We start from the raw sequence: 24,316 nt of genomic DNA, 5'->3' as shown, positions 1-24,316 counted from the left end.
GATCTGGGTACTTGAGAGACCGCCTACCGCCAATTACCTCCACTAGACCAATAAGATCCCACAGACTAGGCCTCCTCCGAACTCCATCAGCCGTCCAGTGTCGACTGGCGACTACCCGGAGGAGGGCCTTCTCTGTGGCTGCTCCGACCCTGTGGAACGATCTCCCCATGGAGATTCGTACCCTCACCACCCTCCAGGCCTTCCGCAAAGCCCTCAAAACCTGGCTGTTCCGACAGGCCTGGGGCTAAAGACTTGCAGCCCCACTCGAATGGTATGATTGTTGTGTTTTTTAACTGTGTATGGTCTTTATATTTTGTAACTTTGTTTGTTTCCCCCTCCCTTGAATTGTGAGCCGCCCTGAGTCCCTTTCAGGGAAAAGGGCGGCATACAAATAAAGTAAATTCAAATTCAATTCATATGTCTGACCAAAGTCAAAATAAAATCAAGTTTATATTGACTTGAAAAGATGAAATGCTTCACGTGGAATGAAACAAGGGACTACCTTCCTTTGCACTAATTGTTGTTATTAAATTCTCTTTTCAGTGCTCTGTGACATGTGGAAAGGGAATACAGAGGAGAACACTGAACTGTGCTGAAAAATATCTTACTGGAAAATATCGAGAACTTGCCCCTAAAAAATGTTCCTATCTTCAGAAACCAAACATAGAGATGCAAAAAGTTTGCATCCTACATCCTTGTTACAAGCACTCTGCATATTTATCAATAAATCAAGGCAGTTGGTTTACCTCCTCTTGGTCTCAGGTAAAGGACATAGGTAACTCTGAAATATTTTAAGCTTCATGCCATGTCTCATTTATCATTTTTTTTTCCTTTCAATGGATCCAATGTCCTAGATTCACATCTGTACCACAAGTATATTCTTCATAAACCTATAGTTCCTTCATAATCATTTAGTTCAAATGAAATGGAGCATGGGCAGAAGTAAGCAAAAGTCCACAACATCCACAATTCATGGGTTCACCGACAAATGCACGCTCGACAAAAGCGCACCGACGAAATTGCGGCGATAAAACCGTGAGTTCAAAATGGCGCCGATGAATGAGCGCAGAAGCGCGCCGACAACAGCGCGCTCTAAACCTTACCCTAAACCTAACCCTGAACCCTACCCTAACCCTAACCCTAAATCTAACCCTTACCCTAACCCTCACCGTAACCCTAATCGCGCTTCTGTCGGTGCTCTTTTGTCGGCGCACCTTTGTGTGCGTGCTGTCAACGTCGTGGTTTTATCGCCGCAGTTTTGACAGCGCACATTTGTCGGGTCACGCAATTCATGAAGTAGCAGTTTACTAAAAAAACCATTGGCAATAATGTATCATTTCCAAATTCACTCAAGATATATAAATAACAACAATAAAGACGGCAATAATGCATCTGCAACATAACACTGCAGACTTAACAATAGTAGATAAGAAAAACAAAATATTGGCATAGTGGATGTGGCAGTGCCTGGAGACAGCAGAATAGAAGAGAAAGAATTGGAGAAGATAACAAATAGAAATAGAATGACTGTGGCAAAGGCAAGCAAGGATAGTACCAATATTAATCCAATGTCCTAGATTGTTTTGGGTGCAATCCCAAAACAAGTGGCGCACCATTGGCATTGACAAATTCACCATCAGTCAATTGCGGCTTTACTTGGAACAGTTTCCATCCTGCAACAATATCTGTAACACCATCAAACATCCAGATCTTGTGGGATTTCAGAATTCAGACTGACAGGCACTTGGCCTGCAACACACCTGATATAACAATAGTTGAAAAGAAAAAAAAGTTTGGTTCATTGACATTGCAATACCTGGTGATGCACAAATTGAAGATAGGCAGGAAAAAAATATCACAAAGTACTGGGACTTGCAAATTGAAGTTGAGCAACTATGGAAAACGAAATCATGTGTTGTCCCGATTGTAATTGGAGCCCTTGGAGCAATACCCAAAGGGCTACCTCACTATTTGGAAATTCTAAATTTACCGGACTTGAACATTCTGATTCTACAAAAAAAATACCCTACTTGGAATAGTTTATATCCTCCAATGTTACCTTAACAGTTCCTAGGTCCTTGGTTAGGACTCGAGCTGTTGAGCTATTAACCAAAGGTTGTGAATCTGACCAAAGATTACCCAATAATAATGATGATGATGATGATAACAACAACAACAACAATAATAATAACAGACATTTAATATATGTTAAGACTGTAAATACAACTAATGTGGCAAGCCTACTTCAGGGCTCTAGGTGGAATGCTGATGACTCCATACATTACCAAAGTGAGTAGTGAAAAGACCAAGAAGGGTTGACTTGAAATTTCACTGGAAACAATTCTTCTAAGGTATTTATAGGAGGCTATCCCATCAGGCTAAAACTTTGGACTTATTCTTTATTGCCTGGCTTCTTATCCCTTCTACCAAGAATTTCTCCCTTCAGCCCATTTCAAGAAAAAGTAACAACTGAACAAATCTTGTACTATAGTTTTGCATGTGGGAAAACTGATGGGGAAATTTTTCATTAGAATTTTAGTTTTTAGCCGAATCAACCTGTATAAAAGGGGTTACTGAGAAAGGGGGCATATAATAACGAACAGTAAAGTATCAATCATATAAACAGAATTCCACATAAAATCAACACTGGCAGTTTAATTGAATTAACTACTTGCTATTTGCTTGCAAGGGAACTTGGATTTTAGCATTCATCCTAAACTCACTGCAGAAAAATAGTTGAAGAGGGAAGATATGGGCCTTCATTTTGGATCCTGTAGGCAATTTTGTGCTGCTGCAATACCGGTATTTGAGGAAGACTATTGCTTCTTCAAATTATGTATATTATTATTATAGTTTGTCACACAGTTGGCCAGATGTTTAGACTAGATCTGGCATTTTTATCTACCTGGAGATTCTTTATCAAGGACCTGGGATAGGCAGATATTGTTTGAGCCTGTTAAAGGTAACATTGCAGGTAAGCGAGTAAAGCTGCCTTTTGCAATTGATTGGTGATATTTGTCAACATGGATGGTGTTCAAGTGATGCTCCAAATGTTTTGGGATTGAAACCAAGGAACCTATCACTAGTGGTACTCTCTTGGCTTTCTTTTGCCACAGCCATTTAAAACATAAAGCATTTGAAGTCTAACTTATAACAATAACGTTGCAAAGATACCATCAGAGGTGGACTTTAAAAGTTCCAGCAATGAGTACACTGCCCCGTTGCTGGGTGGGCATGGGGCGTGGAGGGGAGGAGGGAGCCAGATAGGGTAGCATTTGGGGGTTTGCCAAACCAGGCAGAATCCTAGCTAGAGGATTGCCTGAACCCATGCAAACAGGAGGAGGAGGAGAAAAACTAATCAAAAACATTATTGGTAGAAATAGCCACAAGTATTCCAGCAGGATAAGGTTGCTAGTTGGACGTAAAAGTAGGAGTGGGGTAGTTTCCTGGGGTGATTTTGGTATTTCCAAAAGCCGAAACAGAAATGGCCCTGTGGGCAGATGGAAGGAGCAGTCCTCTCACAAAACAGTTGGGGTTGTGACCTGTCTGTGAATCCCAGTTACAGGAGGTAATTGCACTCAGCTGGTGGTCATTAGGCTCCTCTCCAGACTACAAAAGGACTGCTTTTGCACATGCCCCTTTTGCAGAAGTCAACACAGGAACTAATGTTGGAGAACAGTATTGTGAGTTTGGCAGGCTGGATTGCTGCCACGGCTTATCTGTGCTGGATTGCTGCCCAAGCTTGTCTGTTCTGGGTTGCTGCCAAGGACCTGTTTGTCTGTTAATTAAATGCCGTAATTTATCTCTGGCTCAGAGTGTGCTTTGGTGTGGAACGAGGGGGGTCAGAACAGAGGATTGCATTGTGTTTTCTAACTTCCCTCTTGGATCCCTTCAATTTAGCTTCAGGCTGCCTGAGGGGCAGGCTAGCACTGAGAGGGAGGCGCAGCTTGGTGATGGCTCTTATCCACTGGAGGGAGCTCATTCGAATCGCTGAGTTACAGATATTCAATGCTGGAGTGCAAATCAAAATCTAATATATGTCTCTTTTCCCCAGAACTGTCATCACTTGCATTCACAATTTCTTCCGGGAGTTTTTAAATGGAATAGAATAAGTAGCCCTTTCCTATTTGATGTAGGCAAAACACTGTTAAGGCATCTGGGGAATCCTATGCCTTTAAGTGAAACATTTCCTCTTGGCAGTTCAACCAATTTTAGTAATTTTGCATGAATCTCATTTATGGGACTAGTGAATATTTTTTCTTTGAATAGTTTCTTGTTCTGATACCCCTCATTCCACAACAAAGCACTCCAAGCCAAAGATACTTTACTGAATTTATTAATAGACGGACAGGTCCTTGGCAGCAAACCGGCACAGATAAGCCTTGGCAGCAATCCAGCCCGCCAAACTCACAATACTGTTCTCCAACATTAGTTAATGCGTTGACTTCTGCAAGAGGGGCGTGTGCACAAGCATTCCTTTTGTAGTCTGGAGAGGAGCCTAATGACCACCAGCTGAGTGCAATTATCTCCTGTAACTGCGTAATTGTTCCTTACGCCTATTAGCTCTCCGGTGCATCTAGGAACAACTCCCTTGGCTCCTCCCCATTGCTGACATCCAGATCACACTCCCTTGCCTCCTCCCCACTGGTCCAAGGCTCAGGCGCCTCCTGGTGGCCAACCAGCCTCTCTGCGCCCTGCTCGGAGTCGGAACCCTGTCCAGGGTCCTCCACATCCTCCAGAGTCGACTCATAGGGCCCCTCGCTGTCGGAGTCTGGTGGCAGCTCCAACGGCTCCTGCTGGGCCACAACAGTTTCTATAGCTAATGATCCAAATCATTTTTTTAACATTATGATGTATAGCATTTTTAAATTAAAGTATTTACTTTCAAGCTAAAATTGGCAGCTATTTAAACTATTGGGCTTCCAAAGTGCCAAGCATCAAGCAAAAAATCATTTCATTCATAGGAAGGCTATTCAAATGCTCAAACTACTATGGGATGCTCAAATTACATTTAAACTACTGTCAGGTACAAGAGGAAGACAGCAACCTTGTCTTTCCCTCAGTAGGCCAAGTGTTTCACGGGGCTTGATTCTTGTTTGCAATAAAGGACCTAGTCATATTTGTAAGATATCTGCCAAGTGTTAGAGCAGTGTTTCTCAACCTTGGCAACTTGAAGATATCCGGACTTCCACTCCCAGGATTCCCCAGCCAGCATTCGCTGGCTGGGGAATCCTGGGAGTGGAAGTCCGGACATCTTCAAGTTGCCAAGGTTGAGAAACACTGTGTTAGAGAATATTGAGTCTTATTCCAGTATTCTTTTTTTTTAAAAAATTAAGAACAATACATAGATCTATTTGTTTTGTTATTCTTAGCTTTGCTTTTAGGGGTACGTTCTGATTCCAAGATTCAGTTTGAGATTCATTTGCCCTTTGGGGAAAAAAGAAACCAATTTAATTTAGGATTGAATCCAGGTCAACATGTAAATAAAAGCAAACTGAGACCACCAGAAATTATTCTAATCTTTAGGTTTTTTTGGGGGGGGTGTCAAAGTATAGGGTCTCCTTTATAGGAGCAATAGGCAATTCTGGAGGATAAAGAGTGTCCAGTATCAAGGCAACAGGTGCAGCAATATTAAAACCAGATTCTTTTAAATTCTGTTCTGGTTATACTATACTGTACAAGTAGTTCTTGATTTACAAGCACAATTGGAACCAACATTTGGTACAATCATAAGTGTAGTCATCGCATGACCAAACTTGATTTTATGTTTATTTTTATGGCAGTCACAAAGCAAATCACCTCAGTCGTTAAGCACTCATGTGGCCGTAAATAGCAATAGCAATAGCAGTTAGACTTATATACCGCTTCATAGGGCTTTCAGCCCTCTCTAAGCGGTTTACAGAGTCAGCATATCGCCCCCACAGTCTGGGTCCTCATTTCACCCACCTCGGAAGGATGGAAGCCTGAGTCAACCTTTGAGCCGGTGAGATTTGAACCGCTGAACTGCAGATAACAGTCAGCTGAAGTGGCCTGCAGTACTGCACCCTGCACTAGCAAATCTAGCTTCCCAATGGATATTTTTCAAGGTTGCAAATTGCCATCACATGATCACAGGATTGTGCAACCATTTGGAAATGCAATTTAATCGCCAAGCACTCAAATTACAATCCTATTACCACATGGTTGGTACAATAGTTGTAAGTGCAAGTGCAAACCGTAAAATACTTTTTCTGTGGCCATGTAATTTTGAATCATCATTGAGCAAACAGTCATAAATTGAGGATTATCTGTAAGATTTGTTTTATTATTTCCCTTTATGCTTGCACCACTGTTCACTCTGACCAGAATTATATACTATTTGGAGTTGGAGTTGCTCCAGTACTATTAAAGCTTCTAACATTTTGAGCAAACAAATTGGGGAGACATTATGCAAAGGAAGCTAGATTTCCAGATATAAGAATCTTCCCATTTCCTTACTTACTGTTAGTGGGCAATATTTACTTTATTTATTTATTTATTAATAAAATTTATAGGCTGCCCAATCCCGAAGGACTCCGGGCGGCTTACAAAAAAGAGGAAAAGAAATAATAAAAGATAAAAAACAACAGATTTAAAATCACAACATGCATTCGATCTGATCGGGGCTGGACCTCAACAATGAGGTCATCAGCCCGGGGCCTGCCGGAATAGCCAGGTTTTAACAGCTTTTCTGAAGACCATGAGAGTGGGCAAGGTCCGGATCTCTGGGGGTAGCTCATTCCAAAGGGTCGGAGCAGCCACAGAGAAGGCTCTCCTCCGGGGAGCCGCCAGCTGACATTGTCTGGCTGACGGCATCTGAAGGAAGCCCAATCTGTGGGATCTCACCAGCCGTAGGGAGGCATGTGGCAGTAAGCGGTCCCAAAGGTACGCTGGCCCTAAGCCATGTAGGGCTTTAAAGGTAATGACCAACACCTTGAATTGCGTCTGGAGACCAATTGGTAGCCAGTGCAGCTCGCAGGGGACAGATGTAATATGGGTGTATCTCGGTACACCCAATATCGCTCGCGCGGCTGCATTCTGATTAATAAAGGCTGAGTCAACCCTGAGCCGGTGAGATTTGAACCGCTGAACTGCTGATAGCAGTCAGCCGAGGTGGCCCAGTGGGTAGAGTGCAGGCCACTTCAGCTGACTGCTATCAGCAGTTCAGCGGTTCAAATCTCACCGGCTCAGGGTTGACTCAGCCTTCCATCCTTCTGAGGTGGGTAAAATGAGGACCCGGATTGTTGTTGGGGGCAATATGCTGACTCTGTAAAACCGCTTAGAGAGGGCTGAAAGCCCTATGAAGCGGTATATTTATTTATTTTTATTTTTATTTATTTTATTAGAATTTGTAGGCCGCCCTTTTCCCTGAGGGGACTCAGGGCGGCTCACATAAAACTGGGAAGGGGGGGATACAGACAACAAAATAGAGACATATACTAAAATGGTAAGCAACATACATTCATCATTCGGGAGGGGTAACTATCCTTATCCCCAGGCCTGGCGGGCGAGCCAGTTCTTCAAGGCTGTGCGGAAGGCTTGGACGGTGGAGAGGGTACGGATCTCCACAGGGAGCTCGTTCCAAAGGGCCGGGGCCACCGCTGAGAAGGCCCTCCTCCTTGTAGTTGCCAGCCGACACTGGCTGGCCGATGGAATACGGAGGAGGCCTAATCTATGAGATCTTATTGGTCGCAGGGATGTAATTGGCAGAAGGCGGTCTCTCAAGTATCCAGATCCACTGCCATGTAGGGCTATATGGGTGATTAGTAGCACCTTGAAGCGCATCCGGAGATCGACAGGTAGCCAGCGCAGCTCGCGGAGGATGGGTGTTATGCGGGTGAATCGAGATGCACCCGCGATCACTCGCGCGGCTGCGTTCTGCACTAGCTGAAGTCGCCGGATGCTCTTCAAGGGCAGCCCCATGTAGAGCACATTGCAGTATTCCAGCCTAGAGATCACTAGGGCCCGAGTGACTGTTGTGAGAGCCTCCCGATTCAGGTAGGGTCGCAACTGGCGCACCAGGCGAACCTGGGCGAATGCCCCCCTGGTCACAGCCGTTAGGTGATGGTCAAATGACAGCTGCGGATCCAGGAGGACTCCCAAGTTGCGAACCCTCTCTGAGGGGTATAGAATTTGCCCCTCCAGCCTGAGTGATGGAATGTTAGTCAAATCTTTGGGAGGAAAACACAACAGCCACTCGGTCTTTTCCGGGTTGAGCACAAGCTTGTTAACCCTCATCCAGTCCATAACGGCCTCAAGACCCCGGCTCACCACATCCACCGCTTCATTGAGTTGGCACGGGGCGGACAGATACAATTGAGTATCGTCCGCATATTGATGGTATCTAATCCCGTGCCTGCGGATGATCTCTCCCAGCGGTTTCATGTAGATGTTGAATAGTAGGGGGGATAAGACCGACCCCTGAGGCACCCCATAATTTAGGGGCCTAGGGGACGATCTCTGCCCCCCCACTAACACCGACTGCGACCTGTCCGAGAGGTAGGAGGAGAACCACCGTAACACGGTGCCTCCCACTCCCACCTCCCGCAGTCGTCGCAGAAGGATACCATGGTCGACGGTATCGAAAGCTGCTGAGAGGTCAAGGAGGACCAGGATGGAGGGATGTCCTTCATCTCTGGCTCTCCAAAGATCATCCATCAATGCGACCAAAGCGGTTTCTGTGCTGTAGCCGGTATATAAGTCTAACTGCTATTCTGGACTAGCTGTAGTCTCCGAACACTTTTCAAGGGTAGCCCCATGTAGAGCGCGTTGCAGTAATCCAGCCTAGAGGTGAAAAGGGCGTGAGTAACCGTTTGAAGTGCCTCCCGATCCAAATAGGGCAAATATTGATGGATTACAGAGAGGAGACATGTTTCTCAGACCATGACAGGGACTATAGCAATAATCTCTGAACTCTTCTATTGGAAGGCTACTGGATGTAGAGGGGAAATGTTATTTTTTCTCATCTTGCTTAGGATCACTGAAAGGATGTAGCAGAATTGTGGGGAGATTAGTTTTATCTATGATGAACCTTTAGACTTAAACATGGTTCCTAAATCTTCCAAGAGTTTTATCCATTCATTATGAGATGTGAGGAGATGAGATACATTTAGCATTCTTTTTAGCAATTTATTCATTTGAAGGACTCTAATTAGGCAGCCCCTGTGGAACATTTTTTCATTATTAAAAAAAATCAGAACTGTCGGTCGTTTGATTCTATCTTTTTTCCCTTCCTTTACTTCCCAATCTTAGACTTATTTTTCAAAAAATAAAATGTAGTTGGCTGTTTATCAACTCAACAGATGGCTCTCTAAAGAACTGAATCATCCCCCCACCTCTTGACTTTGGGCTGATATGAGATTCAGCTTCACCTCACACAATGACAAGTTTGGCTCAAAGCTTCTGACTTTTATCTTGTTATTCAGGGCTCATAGGAATTGTTGTACTTCATGCTTTTACTGCATGTTTTCTTGAAAGTTGTTGCTGTAGAATGAGCAAAGTGAAAATTAAACAATTCCCCTTCTCTGTGAAATAACAGGTTACTTGATCTAAAAATCACTCTTCCTCTAGACTGGATCAGCAAATCTGATCAGTAAAACTGTAAATCTGTCTGAGGTTGCAAATGCTACCCTTTTATTGCCCAGGAGTAAATTTACACAAGCAAGCATTACAAAATATTTATTATTATTATTATACAATTGTATCACAGCGGCCAGTTGTTTCACCGGATTTGGCATTGGTTACTAGTCGGGCCCCACCCAGGGGCCTAGGACGTCGTAACGTATTTTCGTAATATGCGTGCAGATCCAAGCAGTGCGGCTTTTTGCATTTGACTGATGGTGATTTTGTCAATTTTTAACTGTTTTAAATGTAATTCCAGTGCTTTTGGAATAGCACCCAGTGTGCCAATTACCACTGGAATTACCACTGCTGGTTTGTGCCATAGTCGTTGAATTTCGATTTTTAAGTCCTGGTATCTTGCGATTTTTTCATGTTCCTTCTCGGCGACCCTGCTATCACCTGGTATTGCGATGTCTATGATTGTGACCTTATTTTTCTCAACCAGTGTGATGTCTGGTGTATTATGCGCCAGTATTTTGTCGGTTTGTATACGGAAATCCCACAAGATCTTGACCGTCTGATTTTCGGTGACTTTTTCAGGCTGATGTTCCCACCAGTTTGTTGCTGTTTTAATATTATAATTTTTGCACAAATTCCAATGGATCATTTGTGCTACTGAATTGTGCCGCAATTTATAATCAGTCTGCGTGATTTTTTTACAGCAGCTGAGTATGTGATCAACAGTTTCATCAGCTTCTTTGCAAAGTCTGCATTTGGCATCATCAGAGGATTTTTCGATTTTGGCCTTAATGGCATTTGTGCGGATAGCTTGTTCTTGCGCAGCCAGGATTAGTGACTCTGTTTCTTTCTTTAATGTACCTGTTTTTAACCATAACCAAGTTTGTTCACTGTCCACTTTATCTTTTATTTTTTCCAGAAATTGACCATGCAGTGCTTTGTTCTGCCAACTCTCCATTCTTGATTTTATCACATCTTTTCTGTATTCTTGTTTTGTCTGTTGGGCCTTCAGTAGATTTTTGTTCTTTACTTCGATTAATAGATGTTCTTGAGTGTCTTTTAAATAATCAGCCAGTGCATGTTTTTCTTCTTCAACTGTTTGCTTCACTTGTAATAATCCTCTGCCACCTGATTTTCGGGGCAGATATAGTCTATCAGTATCACCACGTGGATGTAAACTGTAGTGCATTGTCATTAGTTTTCTGGTTTTTCGGTCCAAAAGGTCCAAATCAGCTTGTGTCCAGTTAACTATGCCAGCTGTGTATCTTATAACTGGTATTGCCCAGGTATTTATGGCCTTGATTGTATTTCCACCATTCAATTTAGACTTCAAAATTTTCCTAACTCTGTTGGTGTACTCTCGCCTGACAATAGTTTTTACTTCTCCATGCTTGATGTTATCCAACTGCAGAATGCCTAAGTATTTGTAGGCTTCATTTTCTTTGCATTTAATTAGTTGGCCATTGGGCATTTCAATTCCCTCAGATGCAGTGATTTTGCCCCTTTTTATGGATACAGTGGCGCATTTTTCCATGCCAAACTGCATTGAAATATCGGTGCTGAATACTCGGACTGTATTTGTCAATGATTGGATTTCTATTTCTGACTTTCCATAGAGTTTCAAATCATCCATATATAGTAAATGCGAAATTTTTTCAGCTTTTTTGGCTGTTTGGTAGCCTAATTTCATTTTTTTTAAGATTACTGATAGTGGGATCATTGCGATGATGAAGAGAAGAGGTGAAAGTGAATCAACCTGGAAAATTTCTCGCTTGATATTAACCATTCCGTAGCTCTCATTCCCTACTGCCAACTCAGTTCTCCATTGTTTCATTGCCTTTTCAGTAAAGGATGTAATATTTTTGCTAATGCCAGTTGTTTCTAAGCATTTTATGATCCAACTATGTGGCAGTGAGTCAAATGCCTTTTTGTAATCAATCCAGACCATATTCAAGTTCGTTTTTCTGTTCTTACAATTTTCTAATATCATTTTATCAATTAGAAGCTGATCTTTTGTGCCCCTGCTCCTTCTTTTGTTGCCTTTTTGCTCTACTGGCAAGATGTTGTTTGTTTCCAAATAATCCATCATGTTATCTGCAATAATGCCTGTGAGTAATTTGAAGGTTGTTGGTAAGCATGTTATTGGTCTATAGTTTTCAGGTGTTGTCCCTTTAGTTGGATCTTTCTGAATCAAGTATGTTTTTCCAGTTGTCAACCATTCATCAATTTGGCCCTTTTGTAAAATTTCATTCAGTTGCCTGGCCAATATTGCATGTAAACTGGTCAGATATTTGAGCCAGAAACCATGTAATTGGTCCTTTCCAGGTGATGTCCAATTCTTTACCTTTTTAACTCGATTTTTGATCATCTCAGTTGTTATTTCTAATACTTGCATTTGTTTGTTGCCGATGCTTTTCTCAAAGTCATGTATCCACTTTGCTTCCTTGTTGTAGTCCTTTGCATTTTCCCACAATTCTTTCCAGAATTCAACTGTGGCCTGCTTTTCTGGTTTTTCACTTTTGGTGTCACCATTCACATTAAGACTTTGATAAAAATGCCGTTGGTCTAATCGAAATTGCTGATTTTGTTTATATTGGATGATTCGTGCCTCATATCTTTCAATTTTTCTAGCTGTTGCTGTTATCTGCTGTTTTACAATCTCTACAGCTTCATTGATGTTTCTTGTATCCAATCTATATCTTCTGATTAGCCGATCTATGATTTTGTTGTTTTTAAGCCGTTGCTCATGCATGTTCTTTAAGTTACTAGCATCTGCCCTTAATTTTTTGATTTTTTGTTCTAGACGGATTTTCCACTTTGGCTTTGATGCTTTTTCTGTTGTGTGACTAGGTACTTTAATTTTAATGCCTAGTTCATTAGTGACTATTACAGCTGCGCTGTACATTAACTGGTTTGTTTCCAAGATGGATCCCGGTTCAATTGTTGAAAACACTGCATTAACCATTTTCATGATAGGGGCCAAAATTTTCTTAGGCACAGTTTTTAGTGATGGTAAACGTTTCCTTTCCTCATTAAGCAGAAAATGCTCCATGATCTTATCCTTCAATTCTTTTTGTTTTTGAGTTAGTTCATCAGTTGGTTCAGTGATAACTGGTTCTAGTGGTGGTGATGTTATTTCCTCCCCGAGAGCTTCTTCTGGGAGTTCTACTATAGTGTCTTCAGTTGTGTCTTGAATATCAGTTATTTCCGCTTGTGATATTGTTTTTTGGGTTTTGCAATTTGCCTGAATTTCCTCATGTTCAACTTCACTAAACACTTTATTCCGTATAATAAATCGCCTTTGATCTGCTAGTCGTTGTTCACTAACATTTGAATCTGGATATTGTTGTTTCCATAATTCATATATTCGCTTTAAATATCCTCTTTTTTCTGGCTCTGAGTTGTAGTAACAGGCCATTATGGCACGGTTTTCATCTGCACTATATTTTTGTCGTTTTGTTGGCTGGTCCACTTGTAGCCCACTTGTCGACGGATGTCCAGGGACCCCAACATCCGCCGCGGCCCTTGTTAACCCGCGCGACGACCGATGCGGTATGGAATTCTTATTCGTTTTTTTCACCATATTATATGGGTTGGCGGGGTTTTTTTTACAGGACCAGATGCCAACCTGTTCCCAACCTTCCTCCTTTCTCATCCGGGCTTGGGACCGGCAACGGCGGAGTTGTTGTTGTTGTTGTTATTATTATTATTATTATTATTATTATTATTTATTTGTCTTGTATGCCGCCCACTCCCGGAGGACTCCGGGCGGCTCACAAAAGACAAGGGAAAGGGGGGAACAAGAAACAGACAACATATTAAAAACAAAAACAACATTCACAATTTCTATGGAGGTAAATGCTTCTCAGCCCCCCCACCCCAGCCTGCTGGAACAGCCAGGACTTGGTGGCTTTGCGGAAGGCCGGGAGGGTAGTAAGGATCCGGATCTCAACAGGGAGCTCGTTCCAGAGGGCCGGAGCTGCAACAGAGAAGGCTCTCCCCCGGGGAGTCGCCAGCCGACATTGCCTGGCAGATGGAATCCGGAGGAGACCTAACCTGTGAGATCTGATCGGTCTATGGGAGGTAATCGGCAGGAGGCGGTCTCTCAGGTACCCAGGTCCGATGCCATGTAGGGCTTTATAGGTAGCGACCAGCACCTTGAAGCGGATTCGGAGACTAATAGTTAGCCAGTGCAGCTCGCGGAGGATAGGTGTAACGTGGGTGTACCTTGGTGCACCCACAATCGCTCGCGCGGCTGCATTCTGGACTAATTGGAGTCTTCGAACACTCTTGCCATGTAGAAGATCATGCAGGTTAACTTAACATTATATTAAATACCATATACAGATTCTCAATTTTCATTTCATTTCCATTAATTAAAGAAAACCAATGCAATTAAGCAGTCCTGAAAGTTCTGGTGTGGCAGTACTTAAGGCAGCTTGTATCTGTTTGGGAAGGGCAACATCTGTGTCTTGACTAATAATAATTTAATAACACTTCTGTCTTCCTTCTTTCACTTTCCTTATTACTTTTATTCCCTTAATGGTAATTTTAGACGAGACATATATTGTGCGATTCTCCTGTTTCGTTTACAAAATTTCTCAAAAAGCTTAAGCGTTTTGTCCTTCCCGTTTTCCCATTGTGTCCCACATTTTGTGTTTGTGTGTGTGTGTTGTAAAATAATACTGTGATACAGCAGAAGAGGGATATGGAATAGCTGGCTTGGTAGTACGAGAAGAAGAGGAAGCACCTGTGTGCAGCAGAGCACTGTGCTTGTGGTTATTGTCTAGGTGGAGAATGGATACAGGAAAACTGGATAAATGTTTCTCTCAATTCCAACCACTCAGATTTCACAGGAGAAAGGGGGTTCAATGGGGGGAGGGATTCCTGCAGTGTATGTTTTGAGGTTTCATGATTTATCTGTTTGGAAGGGCATGATAAGTAAGCATATGAAAAAAAAGTAGCATTATTTTAACTAAGTAATAGCAAGAAAAACCAATTTAATCTAAGGAAGTCCCAGGTTTAGTCATATATTCCCATGCAAAAACACCAAGGCAACAGTTGTCAATAATTAAATAAGTTAGAAATTCCGGAAAAGGCATCTCTTTTTTCTTTCAACACAACAAAAATCTTTTTTTTTTCCTAAGGCAGATGGATGCATTTGCTTCAGTGAATATTTATTTTTCCTCAGAAGGATTCCTTTAGACATGTGCTGATTTGTAGAGATTTAATTCTTTTAAACCCATGTGATTAGTTGTTCTATATTTGTTTTATTAAGTGTTAGCTTGATAGGTTTGTAAATATTAATATCTGAAAATTGAACCAGGCAGGTACTTTTGAAGACAGCCGGCACTCGAAGCAGTACTTGTGTACACAGGACTTATCTGCCTATCTATGTGATAACATACATAATAGCAATAGCAGTTAGACTTATATACCGCTTCATAGGGCTTTCAGCCCTCTCTAAGCGGTTTACAGAGTCAGCATATTGCCCCCAACAACAATCCGGGTCCTCATTTCACCCACCTCGGAAGGATGGAAGGCTGAGTCAACCCTGAGCCGGTGAGATAATAGATTGAGCTTCTTATGAAATTGTGAATAAGTAGTTGAATACTGTCCAGAACCTCTTGCTGAAAATATATTGGTGAGCTCAGCAGAGATTTATAGCAATAGCAATAGCAATAGCAGTTAGACTTATATACCGCTTCACAGGGCTTTCAGCCCTCTCTAAGCGGTTTACAGAGTCAGCATATCGCCCCCACAGTCTGGGTCCTCATTTCACCCACCTCAGAAGGATGGAAGGCTGAGTCAACCTTGAGCCGGTGAGATTAGAACCGCTGAACTGCAGATAACAGTTAGCTGAAGTGGCCTGCAGTACTGCACCCTAACCACTGCACCACCTCGGCTCTTTATGATCCTGTACTGGTTGTTCCACTTCCATATGAAGATCTTCATAAGACTTTCTGTCCAGTTGTAGTTAGTCATAGTGATTAACTTTGTTTTACCCTGCAGTGCACAGTGACCTGTGGAGGTGGCATGCAAGTGAGGTCTGTTCAGTGCCTAGCAAATGGGAGATCAGCTACCGGATGCCTCTTGCATCAGAAACCCATTGCATCACAAGCCTGTAATGTAAATTTCTGTCCTCTTCCAGAAACAAAAGGTAGAGTCAAACATTTTTCTCTTCTAGACCTCAATTTTTGTCTTTATATCCTCATATGTTATCTTTTGAATGCGACTTGGGAATCATGAGATGTGCAATCCCAACACATATGAAAAGGGTCAGATTGAGGAGGGCTGCTTAAAATTTGGTTCTAGAGATCTAGTTGAACCAATATTAAAGGTATTGTGAGTATTCCACCAGGACTGCTTGGCAAAGAGTTTAAGAGTTTTAAGAGTTTATTAACATTTATAGGCCGCCCTTTTCCCTGAGGGGACTCAGGGCGGCTTACATAAAATCAGGGGAGGGAATACAAACAATAAACATGGACATACATAGAGTAAAATACTGAACAACATTCATTCATCATTCGGGAGGGGCGATTATCTTTGTCCCCAGGCCTGACAAGCTAGCCAGGTCTTAAGGGCTATGCGGAAGGCCTGGACGGTGGTGAGAGTACGAATCTCCACGGGGAGCTCGTTCCAAAGGGTCGGAGCTACTACTGAAAAGGCTCTCCTCCTTGTAGTCGCCAGTCGGCATTGACTGGCAGATGGAATCCGGAGGAGGCCCAATCTATGAGATCTAATTGGTCGCAGGGAGGTAATTGGCAGAAGGCGGTCTCTCAAGTAAGAGCATTCAGAGACTTCAAATGCAATCATAATCTTCAAATTTCAAAGTCCAAAACCCGAAAGAATCTCAGATAGGGGAAAAATGGAAAGAGTAGGTTATGTACGTAATTAGTTGCAGAACTATTTAGTTTAAAGCAAAAGGAATGAGAAAACCTCTATTATTTGAAGAAAGATGGAGGTGATTTTGAGCGTAGCACGACAAAACCACTAAAGCGCGCCCGATTAAAGCGCGTACCTGACGTCATCAGCAGTGCGACAAATACGACCGTGGAGAAAAAAGGGCGCTTTAAACCCTTACCTTCACGTAAAGGTAAGGGTTAGGTTTAGGGTTAGGGTTAGGTTAAGGGTTAGGGTTAGGGTTAGGGTTACGTTAAGCGTTAGGGTTAGGTTTAGGGTTAGGTTTAGGGTTAGGTTTAGGGTTAGGTTAAGGGTTAGGTTTAGGGTTAGGTTTAGGGTTAGGTTAAGGGTTAGGTTTAGGGTTAGGTTTAGGGTTAAGTTTGGGGGGGTTAGGGTAAGGTTTTCGCGTTAATCTTAACTTTACCGCTCACAGCGTGATGTTTTTGTCGCGCTGTGATGACGTCAGGTACGCGCTTTCGTCGAGCGCGCTTTAGTCTACCGCGGTTTTGTGGTGGAACCATTTTGAGATGAGCTCCTCAACAGGAAAAAAGCACCTGAGATATTCTCCATGAAGAACATATTTGAAACTGTGAAGATCAGTCTAAAGTTACTTCACTTGTCAAATGGATGAACTTTTGCACAGAACAAAGTAAACAGCAACTCAAACATTATTCAGGGAGAAAGAGAGAGAAAAATGCATGTGTATGAACACAAGAGATGGACATATATCATGAGAACTGGGGCATACGTGCACACACAGATACTCATACAGTACATATATATTCACAGACACACACACACAAACAAATATTGACATAGTATGCCATGAGTTACATATGACTCGCCTTCAACTATATCACAGGTATTGAAGCTGAATGATATTATATGGTTGTCTAAGTGTTCAGTTTTGTGTTTTTCAACAATTCTTTAGCAACATTTTTATTATACTTATGTAATGTTGTATTAGTACATATAGGCATATACACACCTTGTTTTCTTTCATAACGCATTTAAATAAAAACATTGGTCAGTAAATTAAAATGTCCTATTATCCAAGCTTCAAGTAAATCAAATCTTTTTTTTAAAAAAAATGCTACATTTACATTTATTCAATATACTCAGAAAGCTAACTCTTCATTCAACGAATTTGACTACATTTACTATGTCTTTTCTGTTCGTATTTCTAGATATCTTCTGCAAGGATTATTTTAACTGGTGCCACTTGGTCCCCCAACATGGCGTTTGTGGTCATAGTTTCTATGGGAAGCAATGCTGCAGGTCTTGTATTAATTCTAATTTGTGAGCATCGGCTCTAAAATATAAGGCTTAGCTCTGAATGCAGAATGAGCTTCACTTCTTAACTGGCATCTGAGCTGAATGAACCAGAGAATCTCAAGAGCGACTGGGACGCTCTGAAGCATCCTTCTCGGCAAACAATACGCCTCCAGCTTTTTTAAAAAAAACCACATAGCCAACAACTACATGCTTGTGAGGCCACATCCCACATCCTTTACAGTATTCCGATGCGACCCGAGTGGATACCTTGTTCTTAAAATAAATCAAATGAAGGGGCTTTTCAACATAAAACAGGGCATGGTTTATTTCCTCCCGAGTCTGAATATTATAGGAAGGAAGCTGATCCTTTGAAAATATAACCAATTTTTTTTTTGAGGAGCCGATGAGAGAACATCTATGAACAATAACAGAACTATTGGTGGAGACTGAGGGTTGAGTTTTCTTTATACCTCAGTTTCTCCTGCTAAATAAATACTTTGGGAAACATCCCCCAGCAGTTTTTTTTCTGACACGAGTCCTGTGGAAATTAGCAAGTGCTATTCCAAGTACATTGTTGTAGAGGAGCATATTAGTGGGGCTCTCACAAAAGTCCCCAATATTATTGGCCTTGTACCAGCCACTTTGTTGGAACCTTATGAAGGAGATACTAGAACTAGAATGCATGATTCATCTGCTTACAAAGATCCTGTAAGAATAAATACTGTAACAGATTGCAGCAATTGAAACGTGCTTGAGGCACCTCTGCTAATAAATAAAAATTAACTCAGGCTTTTCTTCAATATGCAGGATGCAGAGAAAAACAGGCAGAGCCTAAAGATTCAGTTTTTCAGTGTGTGTTGGATAATAAGATCTTTTACATTCATCACTGTTAAATGAGCAATCATATTTAAATGTCCTTATTTTATGCTTTACTCTTAAGTATAAAAAGAGTGTTCTGCTATCAGTGTTACAGAAATGGCTGATTATACCAAAAGTATGTTGTTTGTATTTAAACACAAGGTACTGTCATGTTACATTTCAGCGCCAAAATAGCATAATACATCCATTCATTTTCCCCCTCTTCTTTTCTTGTTATAATGGCTGTTCAACATCACCAGAAATTATTTGCAAATTTAGAATTACACAGAACCTCAATGTTAGAAAACAGGTGTCTTGCAATTTGAAATAAAATGTGAACACATAGAACACTAGTTGTAGCACTGAGTTGTTTAGTTTTCACTAAACAAAGCAAGTTTCTGGTCCTCATGACTGTAAAGTAATATTCATATGCACACGTGCAATCCATTTGCACAATCATAGACACCCAATGGTTGGTGGAATTGAATAAAATGTGTCTTTAATTTCCAACTCCATTACAGAAATTAAAACAAGCTGAATACTATTGACAGACTTTTTTTAAATACAAATATGGACAACTTAGAATAACATAAGCAAAATCAACTTTTCTCTGTCCAGAATTATTGGTGCTTTTCTTTGTCCAGATTTATTGGTGCTGTTCTCAGATTTTTTTTTAAAAAAAAAAACTTTTTTTTTCTTTTTGGTGCTGCCAATGAAAATGGGAATTTGAAAATGTATATTACCTGATATTTAATAAAAAAAACGTTTCTGTATTATCTCATTATTTCATTGATCATATTGAAAGATTCATTTGGAAATATATATTTTACCATTTTATTTCTGATACTATGGTTATATTATTGCATTTGTTTTCTTGCCTCATTTATTATTTGTGAACATCAAATCCCATCAGATATTTACATAACACAGTCCCACTTCTAGAACCCATGGGAGAATAATACAGAACATAGAAGCAAATTGAAACTTGTTGCCCAGTAATTATCATGGAGCAAATAGGGAAGGATTTATCATTTACCTAATGGCAACTGTATATGTGTGTAGATCTAAATTCATGTAGACCAATTTTCTTTAATAAGTACATATGAATATATTTCTTCCAGAAATATTCAGTTTTTACTCACAATTCCTCAAAGTTTGAGTTTTGAAGATTATCTGACATAATCTTGCTTTATATGCTGTGCACTGCATTGAAAGAAACATCACTCCACCAGTGGTGGGTTTCAAAAAAATTTCAAACCTACTCTGTGGGTGTGGCCTCCTTTGTAGGAGTGGCTTACTGGTCATGTGACCTGGTGGGAGTGGCTTGCTGGCCATGTGTTCTCTCTCTCTCTCTCTCTCTCTCTCTCCTTCCTTTTGTCTCTCTGTCCCTTTTTCCTTTTTTTCTTTCATCTCGCTCTCACTTTTTCTTTCTTTTTCTTCCTTTTTTTCTTTATTTCCTTCTTCCTTTCTTTCTCTTTCTCTCTCTGTGTGAGTGTGTGTGTGTGTGTGTGTGTGTGACCCCACCCAAACTGATAAATGTTAACAAATATCCCTTACCCTGAACCCCACACAAAAGGGATCTACAATAAATTGTAGCTTCCCATCCCATCCACATAATTACTTCAAATTGTGTTAATTTGTCTTGCTAAACCATAAATAAAATCCTAGTGTTTCCTGTGAGTGAGAGAGCTGAAAAGACCCCAGGCCACCCTTCCACTTGGAAGACCTGAAGTCCAGGACTGAAAGGACATGCTAGAAATTATAGCAAATGGAGAAACAGACCTGCTCCGCCTTAGGAAACCTAACTCTAGCTTTATTCTGGTTTCAAATATACTTTAACTGAGCTGGAAATAAATCAGCCCAGCTCTCAAATACATGGCCAAAATTGTGGGATTACCAAGGTGCTTATATATATACATATACACTTATATATGAGAAAGTTTGCCAAGCATTTAAAAAAGGTATGTGAAAATCTATATTAAAGCCCATCTATCTCCCGAGTCTTATTACATATTACACCAAATATGTGGCTTGGGTTTTGGACACAGACAGGAATGTATACTTTGCTTAGAATATATCATATAAAAGCCAGCAGAAAGTGCGGACAAAACTGATGAATCTAACAAATTGAGAATACATAATTCATATACTAGTCATAAGTAGAATTATAAATATTAAAGCCACATTCAGCTAAATATAACAACATTGGCTTTCCATAGCACATACACTGCGAAATGTGTCAGAAAATCTATTAAACAATGGAAGATACAGGAAGGATCCACCCATCCACCAAAACTTTAATTCAGACATTGATCAGAAATCCAGCATAATTAATAAAAATCTAATGCATAATAAAACATTCAGTAATTTTCATACGCAAGCAAGGTTATCTCTGCAGATATAGTTATTTGGTCTGGTAGTATATCTGAATTGTTAAGTAGCAATCATAGTGACTTTCTTGCTTTACAGACTTACAACCACAATTGAGCCTAAAATTTATGTTGCTAAATGAGACAGTCGTTAAGTGAGTTTTGTCCCATTTTATGACTTTTACAACTTTTCTTACCACAGTTAAGTGAATCTGCAGTTATTAAGTTAGTAACATAGTTATTCAGGAAACTCGCTTTCCCATTGACTTAGTTCTCAGAAGGTTGCAAAAAAGTGATCATATGATTCCGGGACATGGTAATTGTCATAAATATGAACCATTTGCCAAACATCCTATTTTTGATCACACAACCAAGGGGTTGCTGCAATGGACGTTAAGTATGAAAACCGGTCATAAATCACTTTTTTCAGTTTTTTTGAAGTTGAATGGTCATTAAGGTGTTGTAAATTGCGGATTACCTATGTTGCTTCTTAGAATAAACAACAACCTACTACCAAAATTCAGCCAAGTTCTTCATCACTGATTCAGAGGCAATTCTTGTTTGATAGGCAGGCTAAAACAGAAGCAGTGAAGGAATAATATGTCAGGCCTGCAATTATATTCCTTTTAGAATTTTGGCCTGCCACACTTTCTCTTATTTCATTATGCTGTTTCATTAGTATAGTCGATGGGAGGGGGGAATAGAAAGGAGTAGGATTGTGGAATGTATTGTTGTCATTCTTTTCTAGAAGACCAAGGTCATCTTTTGTCACCGCACTTTTACACCTGACCGGAAGCAGCTGGGTGTGGATGCCAGCGTGGAAGAAGAAGATTGGACCATGTGATGGATTGTGGGTGTGGGAACAAGATCATGAACTTTTAACTGGGTGAGATTCTGATGTAATTTCCAGAATTGGGATTTACACAGATGTGGTAAAATGTCTGATTTATTAAATTGGAACTTTAAGGATCGTTTTGCCTTGGACTCTGATTTAATTCTACATGATACTTGGAACACTGACATTATGTTTTTTTAATCCATTTTTTATTATAAAGATCCGTAGCAGATGGGAACATTCATATAACTGGGCATTTATCACAGGGGCTAAGAGATCCAGTCCATTTTATATTTTTATATAACAGCTTTATAACAGGAAAGGTGAATATATGTGTCCCAGGAAAGACAGTTTTATCTTTTTTAAGATGCTAAGAACAAAGTTCCCATTTCCCATTGTTTAACAGATATATCTTCTCTTTATTGTTCTTAATTTTTACTGCTATACATGTTCAGTGTTTCCGAGTGGTAGAAACTGATCCTTGCATGCAGCTATATGCTCTTATGGTTTTCCATGTAGGAGGCATCCCAGTCTTCTCATTTTGTGCCATGACAAATTTATAATCATATTTATAATCTCAACAAAAGATTATAGAGACCTTCTCAAGAGTCCCATATCCCACCCACCCCCCAAGTTTTTCCTTTTCTTTTCTCTGTCCTCTGTTCTAATTCCCTGTCTCAGTCCATTCTGTTCTGCCTAGCAACTGTCTCCTAGCATCATTCCCTGGAAGTTTTCTGCTGCTCAATATTTCACACTTCTGAAGCTCTATTATGTAATATCCCTTATTCCTGCTCAGCTGTCCTGCCATGAGAAGGGGGTTTCATTTTTTTTTATTAAATAAACAATGCAGTGTGGGAAAGAACACTTAATTCTTTTCCAGCGATAGTGATTTTCCAAAACTATGCCACATAGCCATGGACATGGACCCTGAAGTTACTGTTAAGTCACATTGGCATAAACATTGCAGACAGTATCCAGATTTCTTAATTTTTCCATAGTATGAATCCAGTAGCATATTAGAAGAAGGTTACATGCATCTGGAAAAAGGGTTAAGACACTGTCTTAATGTTGCTTCTCTAAATTGAAACTAAAGTATTCTTGCCTGTTTTACGTTCCTGTGGCTCATGGACTAGATGTGATCTCAATCTCCTTTTTGCCATCTAAGAACATACACTGAACCTCTGGGCAAATTGTTAGCATCTCTCTGTCTCTCTCCCTCTCCCCCCTCTCTTAAAAAATCCATCTTCTCTTTAAAATATAAGATATTCTGTAGGCATTTGCGTATGTGTGTCAATGCATATACACATACATATACACCACAGGCACTCATACTTATGCAGATACATACATACTAGCCTGTAAACTAATATTTTCTTTGCATTTATGCACTTCAGGTTCTGACACCCCCTGCTGGGGTGATTGTGGTAGGGAGATCAACATTGCCTCCGAAGATGCCAGCCTCAGTTGCCAGTGAAATGTCAAGAAACTCTGATGCCCAACGATGCCCAATAGTTAAGGGGAAAATTCCCTGTGACAACTGATGAGTGGAGACCACCCAATCTGTTTGAGCCAGTGGTGGGTTTCAAAAAAATTTGGAACCTACTCTGTGGGTGTGGCCTCTTTTGTGGGAGTGGCTTGCCAGCCATATGACCTGCTGGGAGTGGCTTGCTGGCCATGTGTTCTCTCTCTCTCTCTCTCTCTGTTTCCTTCCTTTTGTCTCTCTGTCCCTTTTTCCTTTTTTTCTTTCATCTCTCTCTTTTTTTCTTTTTTTCTTTCTTTCTTTCTTTCTCTTTCTCTTTCTCTTTCTCTGTGAGTGTGTGTGTTTGTGTGTGTCAGTGGTGGGTTTAAAAAAAAATTCGGAACCTCTTCTGTAGGTGTGGCCTGCTTTCCAGGTCCACTAGTGGAACCTCTTCTAACCGGTTCAGTAGATTTGACGAACTGGTTCTACCGAATAGGTGTGAACTGGTAGGAACCCACCTCTGGTTTGAGCCAACTTGATTGAACTGGACAATGGACACCCACACAATATAGAGAAATAATGCTGAGTAGTAATTACATTGATATGTCAATCATCTTAATTCTGATGGCATATGTTACATTTTATGCTTACAATGAGAATATATAATTAGTGAAGCAAAGCTCTGCAAGAGTCCTCACCTGTGCTTAGTTACTTCCTGTTTTACCATCCAAAATTGATCCAGTACTATTTTGAAATAACTCGTGAGCTAACCTCTGTAACTGTCTGAGCAAGGTATTAGAGAGGGTAATTTGAATTCAGAGGCCTTGCTGGCTTGCAGGTATTGGTTCAATATTTATATTACTCCTAGTACTATATGCTGTGTGTGAAGTTTTCCCGCTGGTCCGCTTTTCCTAGAGGGTGCTATGCTCGTCCCTGATTGGTCGCCTGTTTGACAGTCGGTATAAAAGGAGTTGTCTTACAGATGGCACTTGGCACCAACAAGGTTAGCTAAAATCTTAA

General features: G+C 40.8%; 1 protein-coding gene and 1 long non-coding RNA gene across 2 annotated transcripts in view; one reads left to right on the top strand and one right to left on the bottom strand.

Annotated features, from left to right (window-relative positions):
- The window catches only part of ADAMTS16 (ADAM metallopeptidase with thrombospondin type 1 motif 16), a 118,477-nt gene extending 99,422 nt beyond the window's left edge, over positions 1 to 19,055 (top strand). The window contains exons 21-23 of the mRNA XM_087721921.1: positions 544 to 762; positions 15,610 to 15,757; positions 17,688 to 19,055. Of these exons, the coding sequence (XP_087578047.1) occupies positions 544 to 762; positions 15,610 to 15,757; positions 17,688 to 17,803 (483 nt within the window). The 3' untranslated portion in view covers positions 17,804 to 19,055. The remainder of the gene's footprint in view (positions 1 to 543; positions 763 to 15,609; positions 15,758 to 17,687) is intronic.
- LOC148044493 (uncharacterized) overlaps positions 1 to 24,316 on the bottom strand; it is a 1,189,713-nt gene that overhangs the window by 182,768 nt on the left and 982,629 nt on the right. The gene's annotated exons all lie outside the window — the stretch shown is intronic.

The sequence above is a fragment of the Thamnophis sirtalis genome, unplaced genomic scaffold (genome assembly GCF_051295495.1).
Source record: "Thamnophis sirtalis isolate CommonGarterSnake01/CBP01778 unplaced genomic scaffold, rThaSir2_p1.2 scaffold_8, whole genome shotgun sequence".
NCBI lineage: Eukaryota > Metazoa > Chordata > Lepidosauria > Squamata > Natricidae > Thamnophis > Thamnophis sirtalis.
This window is presented reverse-complemented; position numbering and strand designations above follow the sequence as displayed.